This window comes from Solanum verrucosum, unplaced genomic scaffold (genome assembly GCF_900185275.1).
Source record: "Solanum verrucosum unplaced genomic scaffold, falcon-dt-bn FXZP01000257.1, whole genome shotgun sequence".
Classification (NCBI taxonomy): Eukaryota; Viridiplantae; Streptophyta; class Magnoliopsida; order Solanales; family Solanaceae; genus Solanum; species Solanum verrucosum.
In genome coordinates this window covers 3,352,462-3,363,537 of record NW_026020539.1, presented here as the reverse complement: position 1 = coordinate 3,363,537, position 11,076 = coordinate 3,352,462, and the positions used below count along the sequence as shown (strand labels likewise).

The following is an 11,076-nucleotide window of genomic DNA, read 5'->3' as shown; positions in this document are numbered from 1 at the left end:
GCTAGAACTAAGGGCGAGTCGAAGTCGATGGTATACTTGTTGTACTCCACAAAAGGAAACGAAGAAAATACATGTAGGGGTCAGTACAGGGATCATGTACTGAGTAGGTATCATCGGCCAACCCAAAATAGAAACTAATATGTAATGAATAATAATATAAAATCAACTATGACACTTAGCAGGTGGCAAGCAACAAACAACATGAACCAGTGACAACAACACTAAAGTAAGTACATAATCAGTCAACAATATCAAGATCACACATGAGGACTCATGCCTCCAAACCAAGCCATTTTGGCAATTGAGTTCTTTGAGATTGAGTACATTACGTTATATATATGTTTTCCTTTAATATTACCGTATTGGAACATGACACTCGATCCAATAATATCATGCCGGCTCGTGGCATCCGATCAAATAATATCATGACGGCTCGTGGCATCCGATCCAATATATCGTTAATGTATCATTTATTATCACCACTTTTCACTTCATTAACAATATTTCATCAAGCCTTCTTTATTCAAGGCATCACTTCGATAGAGAGGGTTCAAGATTATAAATTTCACGGTCTCAGAATTTCAGACCAATCACAAACCACACAACCAAGCCACACAACCACACAATCAAGTACATAGAGAACTTCACAATATCACTCACTGCATATCAATCACTATTAAGAGTCTATCTATCAAATAGAATAAACCGTGATCTACCTTCACTGAAGAACCGAAGTCAAGCAAGCTACTTCTCCAATACTTTTCCTTTCCTCAAAGTCTCCGTACCTTTCCAATCTATCAAATATATATGCATAATTTGTAAGTTAACGAGTCTATAAACACTCATATTATTGTATGTCTAACCTAGACCTAAAAATTCACCTAACTCTATAATCAATCTCACAAAGTTCAAACCTAAGGGTAAGACTTAATTCTTCCAATTTGCATAACCTTAATGGTATTCAATTAATATAATACACCTTATATTTAATTAGCTATCTCAATATGTCGAAATATAATTTATAATATGAGAATAGAATATTATTATTAAACGTTTGAAGCCACTGGTTATGAAACCAGTGGCAGCCAAACCTCAATCATACGCCTGACGACACCCAGATTCCATGAGTACACTTCTATACAATATTCCAACAACAATATCAAATCATTGGCCTCAATTAGAAACTAAAATTCCTAATTATATTAGTCATTAGTTGTACCCACATTCACATATATAAATTTAACACCTCAATTTTCGTACCCTTTAACCATTGCCATCATACCACTGAAGTTAGCCATTAGGAAATTCTTTTTCAAGAATTCACATGGACTACCAAACAAAGTTTCCATCAATTTTTACTAATGTTAACCACTTTTCCAGTTTCCAATCTAATGACGTCCAATTTTCTAACACCCACAATTTGATTTCCCCCCCAAAATTATAATACTAACGATAATACTATAATTCATACCAATATTCCTAATACAATTTTTTGGCGGATGATTTACCTGAAGTCTAAGTCATTCACGTTCTTCTTTCGTTCATGCTGCTTTATGTTATTCTCCTCTTTCGTTCTTTTCTTTTCTTCTACAGATTATTTTTACCCTAATTATTATATGACTAATTATAAGAGTGGTGAAAGTGACCCTCTATTAATTTTAATTTTATCTTCTGTAACCACCAACTAAATTAATTATTAAAACTACCCTACTAATTTCATAATTGTAGTTACGAATAGTCCAAAATACCCATTTAGAATCTATCGGAAAGTATTTTATGAAATAAAAAGCTATAGTGCTCAAAACGACCAAATGGATCGTTACATCAGATACCAATGTACCCATCGTTCGTTCTTGAACGATTAAAAAGAAGGTGAGGTTAACGAAGGGTACCTGAATCGATAAAAAGCTGTGGATAACTTTCATGCATATCAACCTCACTCTCCCAAGTGAACTCTTCAGCTGGCTGATTCTTCCACTGAACCTTGATAGATGCAATCTCCTTTGACCTCAACTTGCGGACCTCCCTATCTAGAATAGCTATAGACTCCTCCTCATAAGATAGATTCTCATCGAGCAGGACTGAATCCCAACGAATAATGTAGTTTCCATCACCATGGTGTTTTTTCAGCATAGACACATGAAATACCAGGTGCGCTCCCGACAAGATTGGAGGCAAGGCCAATTCATAGGCCACCTCCCCCACACGCTTAAGAAATTCAAATGGCCCAATGTACCTCGGACTAAGCTTACCTCGCTTACCAAACCGCATCACACCCTTCATGGGTGAACCCTTCAGCAGGACTTGCTCACCCTCCATAAACTTCAAGTCCCTGACCTTCCGATCTGCATACTCCTTCTGCCTTCTCTGAGCTGCTAGAAGCTTCTTCGGTATGAATTTCACTTTCTCTAACGATTCACTCAAAAGATTGGTACCCCAAGGTCTCTCCTCAAATTCATCAAACCAACCAATGGGAGACCTACATCTTCTCCCATACAATGCCTCAAATGGGGCCATATCAATACTTAGTGATAGCTATTGTTGTACAAGAACTCTGCCAAGGGTAAGAACTGATCCCAATGACCACCAAAATCTATCACGCACGCACAAAACATATCCTCCAGTACTTGAATTGTTCGCTCAGACTGCCCATTGGTTTGATGGTGGAATGCGGTACTAAGATCCAATCTAGTACCTAATTCATCTTGCAAGGTCCTCCAAAAGTTAGAAGTAAATTGTGTACCTCTATCTGATATGATGGAGATTGGAACTCCATACAATCGAACAATCTAACAGATATAGAGTTTGACTAACTTCTCTGCATTGTAAGTCATCTTCACCAGAATAATGTGAGCAAGCTTAGTTAACCTTTCAACAATTACCCAAATAGAATCAAACTTACTCAATATCCTTGGAAGACCAACCACAAAATCCATTGCAATTCTTTCCCACTTCCATTCAAGAATGGGCATTCTCTGAAGTGTCCCCCCAAGCCTCTGATGCTCGTACTTTACCCACTGACAGTTCGGGCATTGGGCAACAAAATAAAAAATGTCACGCTTCATTTTACTCCACCAATAATGTTGTTTTAGATCACAATACATCTTGGTTGCACCAGGATGTATAGAATACCTCGAACTATGAGCCTCTGCAAGAATAGTATGAGTCAAATCATCAACACAGGGCACACACCAGCCCCTTAATTCTCAATACGCCTTCCTGATAACGTCCAAATATACTTCTTGAAAAGAAATATAAATGATCGTATGCAATATATTTACCCAACTATGAGTCGGGGTCGATCCCACAGAGAATATGGAAGAATATTGTCAACAACAAATATTTAACTCGCTAGTTATTATTTAAAAATGGGGGGATTTAAATTGAAACAAAAATAAAAAGAATAAAAATAGCTTTGAATTAAATATTTATTTATATCCAGATTATTAGAAATAACTAGAAATGTGTTCCCAATGATGTCATAAAATAGCAAGAATATTGTACTAGTGATCTATTTCAATTTTTAGCATGCAAGGTTGGTAAGTTAGGTATCCCTAAGTAATTGGTCCTCCAAATAGGGAATTTCACTACGCACCTTGGTCCGGCTACGAGTGTATACTTTACTAACTCTTACCTTTACTTCAGATTAAACATCACATCAATGTATGCCTTAGTTTTTACCCTCGCACCAATTGACATTAGAAAATTCGATAGCATCCACTAAATCTCTGATGTTTAATCCTTTTCTCATTCATTACTTCCTTGGTCCGGCATGTAGGAACGAGGTGGGTTCTAATGTTGGTCACCGTTAAAAAGACTTCTAAACGAAAGGATTAACAATACATGCATAAAAATCATTCAAGAATCACTTTGTACATAAATTTACTTTAATAATTCATCATGATTCCCACAACCCTAGTTATGAAATTTAGCTACTCATTATATCAAAAAAATAATTAAAATTTATTAAAATAAATATGCTTGTGTTAATCATAAAAATTCAAGAACAATAGCTAAATTATCTTTTACTAATCACGAATACAAATAAATAATAAAGGAGAAGAAAGAGTAAACCACAATTCTCCGGTCTCTATGGCGACTCTTCCAAAGTTCCTAAGCTAGAATAAAATTTATATTGTGTATTGTTTCTTGATTCTTCCCCCCAAAAAATAATTTTTCATATACTATTTATAGATATAGAAACCCTAAATAAAATAATTGACTTCAAGACTTAGGAAATCAAATTGGGTTTTCCGTCTTTTTATTTCGTGTTGCTGGAACCGTTTGCCGCCTCAAAATTAAGAGCCCTCCAGCTGCTGACACGTGGCAGCAGTAGGCAATTGCAATTCGCTTACTGCTCATATGTATAAATATATTATTTTATTAAATTTAATCTATTAAGTTATCTGTTTGATTTTGTTCTTCAACTTTTCTTCTTTAATTTGTTTTAGCTTCAAATTTCTTTAATTTTATGTCAATTTATTCCTTCAAATAAAATATACTATTTAGCACAATCCATAAAATTTACGCTCAAATAAATAAATATAAATAATAAATGTGAGGTAAATAATGATTAAAAATATGTATTTTGGCCTCACATCAACACCCCACACTTAAACTTTTGTTCGTCCTCGAGCAAACATTAAATCTCATCTTAAAAAAAATCAAAATAGGATGCCATCACTTTGATTAATACAAACAATTAGGTCACATACCAATTTCAAAACTTCAAATAGACTTCTCAATCATTAGGCAAGACATCCAAATAAACAACAAACCTCTAACCTCCTAACCTCAAGGTAGAACTTTGAACTCATCAAATTTAAGCTTGCTCACCTACTCTCATCAAAGAAAGCTAATAAAATCACATATCTATCATGAAACAAGTGCCCTAACAAGAAGAAATAGTCCACACACTCAATTCAAAAGATTGAATATAAGTTAAGGACTAAGTATCGAAGAACAACTCTCTCACTCACAAAAGAATTCACATTTATGCACAACGAACCATAGGCTTGCCCATTATGTACATCTCCACTAATTAACCATGCTTGAATAGAATCAAATAAGACTTTACTGGGTTGTAATGTGGGCTAAGAGAAGGGTAGAAAAACAATATAATAGTGACTTATACTTCCTTAAACACTTTGCACTTCAAGACTTTATCACCCATTATTTTTTTCTCTTTATTTTCAGCCCTCTCTTCAACAATTATTTCACAAGTAATGCTCATTTCACAAGAATGCTTCAATCTTTTATTTTTCCAGAGGCTTTGACCTAGCCACCCTCAACTCAAGGCTTTGAGGCTCAAGTGAGGTATACAATATCCTTGGTGGGACCAAGTCCAACGTTTTAAGCAAACTTCTGAATTAGCCACCCTCAACTTAAGTTTTTATGCCTGGTTAAGGTGCACAATATCCACAAGGGACCAGGGCCAAAACAAAGTTTTCACACTTTTCTTCATTCTTCACACATCAAGCATTTTCACCTTTTTCCACTTCTACCTATGTTTTCAACTTTTCTTCTCAACATAGTTCATTAAAGATTACATTAGGATCGAATACTTATGATATCAACATAAAGGGATTCGACTCAATCATGCGGTTTAAAGAAAAATTAAGGTTGACAGGCTCAATGGGGCTTTACTAGTGATATAATATCTGAAAAGGCAAAGAAAGTCTATTATCATCTCCTAAACAAAGCAATAATTTTTATTTCGCTTCAATAACATGTAGGGCAAGTTCTAGACTAAGATGCAAACATGGAATAGATGCAAACAACCTCACCACACATGGCACAAGTCTCAATCAAGATGGATCAATTCTACTTCTAAGATGGACAAGATCATTACAACCTATAAAATAAAATAAACTATATACAAAGTCACAATCATGAGCTTAGGTGTCCAAGAGTCTGCAATTTCCTTATCAATCAAGCATTCATAAGAAAGTACTACTCAAAAATTAGGCTTAAATAGCAAGTATCACACCACTCAAAAGGGCCTTTTCTTTTCTCTCAAAAAAAAAATTAAAAGAAAGATTATTCCTAAAAAATAAAAGACACTCGGTTCAAAGGGACTATCCTCAAGAAAAGAACCAAAAACAAAAGTCAAGGAACCCATCCTAAAAATATGAAGACTCAATAAAAATAGTAAAAAAAAATAGGAATTCATTCCTCCACCCCACACTTGAGAAGATGCTATGTCCCCAAAGCATCAAAAAAAATTTAAAACAATGGTTAGAAAAACTCCTGAGGCCTCTAGGCCTAGCTAGTAGCATGTTCTCTTTATTTTCATCAAGGGTCGTACGCATCCCACACTTAATCTCAAACGTGCTCGTTTGCTTCAAATTTTTGGGTACTCAGACTTCCCCAAATCTGCAAAAATAAGACCAAAAGAAAAAAAGTGACATTAATAAAATAAAAATAAGAAGTTACACTACGAATTGGGTTGTCTCCCAATAAGCGCTTGATTTAACGTCGCGGCACGATACCATCAATTTTACTTTTTTTCTTCCACTTTGAAGATATAAATTGCACCTCTAATTTTGCATCAATTTTTCTATTACGCTCAAGGGGTGGTGAAACAAAAATAAAGGTCCCAAGCAATAGATATCGCATTATGCACTTCTTGGATCCTAAGTGAGGAATGTAATTCTTCGATGTTGAAATAATAAATTCAAGAATATAGACACATTGTTCCTCCTCCATACACTCTTCTATAGGCTCAGATGGCTCGATTACTATCTCATCATCTAAACATAATGTGGAAAAATGATTGGAATGAGGTCCAATGCGATTTAACTTATAAATTGTACTATTATTTACACCCTCATATTTGCACATACTAGAGTTTTTTAAAATAATATTATCTACTTCATAACATAACTCTAGTGTACTCTTCTCAACAATGGCAACATCAATAAAAGTATGATCAACCAATTCGCCCTCAACTTTTAGCTCTTCAAGTTGACTTATAAGTATTTTTTATTCCTCACACATATTATTACTAAATTGTTGGGTGTCATATGATTCAATATTTGCACTCAACTCACAATTTAATTAATAGAGATCAAAACCAAATATATCTTCAAGCATGCGCTTACATATTGATTTATAGCAAAGTATTAACAAATCTTCCATGTCCCCATACAACTTATCTTGTTGAGAAAAAATTAACCTATAAGAATCCATAATATCAGAAGTACATGAATTGCGAGAACACTTGTCACTACATATTTTTTCAGATGACATCTCAAGAAGAGTGAAAAAAAATATGATGATAAAAAAATTAATTTAAAACTAATCATAAAAAAATAAAAAAACGACTACAAGTCAAAATAAATACTAAAGACAATTTCTAAGCCACATTCCCCGGCAACGGCGCCATTCTTGATAACGTCCAAATATACTTCTTGAAAAGATATATAAACAATCGTATGCAATATATTTATCCAACTATGAGTCGGGGTCGATCCACAGAGAATATGGAAGAATATTGTTAATAGCAAATATTTAACTCGATAGTCGTTATTTAAAAATGGGGGGATTTAAATTGAAACAAAAATAAAAAGAATAAAAATAACTTTGAACTAAGTATTTTTTTATATTCAGATTATTAGAAATAACTAGGAATGTGTTCCCCATGATGTCATAAAATAGCAAGAATATTGTACTAGTGATCTATTTCAATTTTTAGTATGCAAGGTTGGTAAGTTAGGTATCCCTAAGTGATTGGTCCTCCAAATAGGGAATTTCAATATGCACCTTGGTCCAGCTACGAGTGTATACTTTACTAACCCTTACCTTTACCTCAGATTAGACATCATATCAATGTATGACTTAGTTTTCACCCTCACACTAATTGACATTAGACTATTAGATAGCATCTACTAAATCTCTGTTGTTTAATCTTTTTCTCATTCATTACCTCCTTGGTCCGGCATGTAGGAATGAGGCGAGTTCTAACGTTGGTCACCGTTAAAAAGACTTCTAAACGAAAGGATTAACAATACATGCATAAAAATCATTCAAGGATCACTTTGTACATAAACTTACTTTAATAATTCATCACGGTTCCCACAACCCTAGTTATGAAATTTAGCTAGTCATTATCTCCAAAAACACAATTAAAATTTATTAAAATAAATATGCTTGTGTTAATCATAAAAATTCAAGAACAATAGCTAAATTATCTTTAACTAATCACGAATACAAATAAATAATAAAGGAAAAGAAGAATAAACCACAATTCTCCGGCCTCCACAACGGCTCTTCCAAAGTTCTTAAGCTAGAAGAAAATTTATATTGTGTATTGTTTCTTGGTTCTTGGTTCTTCGCCCCCAAAGAATAATTTTTCATTTCTTATTTATAGATATAGAAACCCTAAATAAAATAATTGAGTTCAAGACAAATTAGGAAATCAAAACCCAATTAAATTGGGTTTCCGTCTTTTTATTTCGTGTTGCTGGAAATGTTCGCCGTCTTAAAATTAAGAGCCCTCCAGCTGTTGACACGTGGCAGCAGTAGGCAGGTAAACTAACGAAAGGAAGAATTTGATTTAATCATAGAATTGAATTAGGTCTCATCCCTTCGATTCCTCGCTGCATAATTCAATGAGAAAGGAAAAGAGCTTTGTTGCATGCTTCTTTGGGTGTGGTTGCAAGATCTCGCTTTCTGTTCGAAAATGTGTACGTAGCTTCCTTGTACAATAGCACTCTCTTCCTCTCTGAGAGAGTGATCGGGTACCGCTCTTTTTATATATGAAATTACCACTTTTTTTAGCTCTTTTTCGTTTGTGCATCTTTCTCCCATGTTTTCCGTCGGTCAACAACCAACTCTCATACAGGCTCGACGGAGCAATTGTAATTCGCTTACTACTCATATGTATAAATATATTATTTTATTAAATTTAATCCATTAAGCTGTTTGCTTGATTTCCTTCTTTAACTTTTCTACTTTAATTCGTTTTAGCTCCAAACTTCTTCAATTTTACGCCAATTTATTCCTACAAATAAAATATACTTTTTAGCACAATTATAAAATTTACGCTAAAAAAGGACAAATATAAATAATAAATGTGAGGCAAATAATGATTAAAATATGTATTTTGGCCTCACATCACTTCCTCATCAATCACAAACTCTTTTGCCTCTCCCCGCAATACCATATCTCGAGTTCGGCTCAGCTTCTCATCATCAAACTGCTTTCCCTTAATCTTGTCAAGAAAAGAAGATCTTGCCTCCACACATGCCAATAATCCTCTTTTCTCCCGTACTTCCAGCCTCATAAAGTCATTAGCTAGAGTTTTAACCTCTTTAGCCAATGGATTCTAGAAACCTATAAGTGGGCTAAACTACCCATGTTCCCTGCTTTTCTACTTAGGGCATCTGCCACAACATTGGTTTTTTCCGGGTGATATAAAATAGTAATATCATAGTTTTTCAAGAACTCCATCCACCCCCTCTACCTCAAATTCAACTCCTTTTGATTGAACACATATTGTAAACTGCGATAATCTGTAAACACTTCACACTTGAGCCTATATAGATAATGCCTCCACTGCTTCAATGCAAATACAACTGAAGCCAACTCCAAATCATGGGTCGGATAGTTACGTTCAAACACTTTTAATTGACTTGACGCATAGGCAATTACATTTCTCTCCTACATTAGCACTGCACCTAAACCAAAATAAGATGCATCACAAAAACTGATAACGAAAAATTAAATCAATTAATAGATAATATATCTAAAGTAGAATATAAATATATTTAATATTTAAAATTACAATGAATAACGAGAATAACGAATATAGACAAAAACTTAATGAAATAATTATAGCAAAAAGACAGAATTAGCACATAGGCAAAGTAGACTTAACAGTAATATATTTGCAGGAATTTGTCACAAATTTATAATAGCACAAAGAAAGACTATTTTATATCTGGAAATACAAATAAATAACTTAGAATATAAACTTCAACACAATCTATAAATGAATAAGGAAGAATACGCAATAGATGAAAAAACATACGAAAACTATGACGGATTAAAAATAAAGATAATATTTTCTAATCTAGGAAGAAGATATAAGAAAATAGGTGACAATCTAAATTTAATGTTAGAAAAAGAAACGGTAAAACTAGAAGATAGTTTAACTGCTATGATGAAAATAACAAAAGAAAATGAAGAAATAGATAGAAAAACATAAATTAAAAAAATAAAACAACAAGCAAAAAAGGAAGTACAACAATTAGAAGAAGTGAAAAAAATACTAAAATAATAGAGCTAGAAAAAGAGCTAGCAATATTAAAAGAAATGTATGAAATTAAACAAAAAGAAAAAGAACAAAAAACAAAATTAGCAAATGAGATAATTAAATTTAAAGAAAAATTGCAATTACAAGATGAATTAGAAGAAAAAGAAGAAAATAGCCAAGATAATCTACCCGAAATAAGAGTTGATGAAATAAACGACGATGATCTAGAACAACATTCGGAAACAAGCGAAACATATACGAAACTTTTAGCAAACATAGAAAATACAAGGAATTTAGAAGTAAATACAGAAGACGTAGACATGGACGAAAAACCTAGCACATCAGGAGTAAAAGACCCAAAAAAATTTTAATCCAAAATATTATAATGAAAACTATAAACAATATGATAAAGAAAAAACTACATGAGATAAAAGATTAAGTAAAAAATGGACGCCTAAACCAATAATTGGACAACATGATTTTTTAGATTTAGACTGTGTAGCAGCTATAAATAAAACAATCTAATTATGGATGGGATACATATCAAAACAATTAATAGATAACAAGATAGTAATAACAGAGGCACCAGGATACATAGAAAGAACACTTATAGGAACAGTAAAATTATGACTACAAAATTTAACAAGTGAAAGCTTAACAACTTTAAGAAGTAATAAAAAATTCGATGGAGGAATAGCTACTACATCTATGGAAATACTATATAAATACGAAATAGCTATAAGAAATGAATTTAGTAGTATGACAACAGAGGTAGAAGAACAAAATAAAGAAAAAATCATAAATCGAAATCTAATGAC

The 11,076-nt window shown here is 33.2% G+C and overlaps 1 protein-coding gene across 1 annotated transcript; it reads right to left on the bottom strand.

The window, feature by feature from the left end:
- Positions 1 to 1,878: 1,878 nt before the first annotated feature.
- Positions 1,879 to 2,517, bottom strand: LOC125809909 (uncharacterized). The gene has a single exon (XM_049489452.1). It carries the CDS (start codon positions 2,515 to 2,517, stop codon positions 1,879 to 1,881), a length of 639 nt encoding a protein of 212 aa, XP_049345409.1.
- Positions 2,518 to 11,076: the final 8,559 nt, after the last annotated feature.

What these genes read in the sequence shown, in the direction of transcription:
- LOC125809909 (XM_049489452.1), bottom strand. Translation starts at nt 2,517, where the DNA reads ATGGCCCCATTTGAGGCATTGTATGGGAGAAGATGTAGGTCTCCCATT.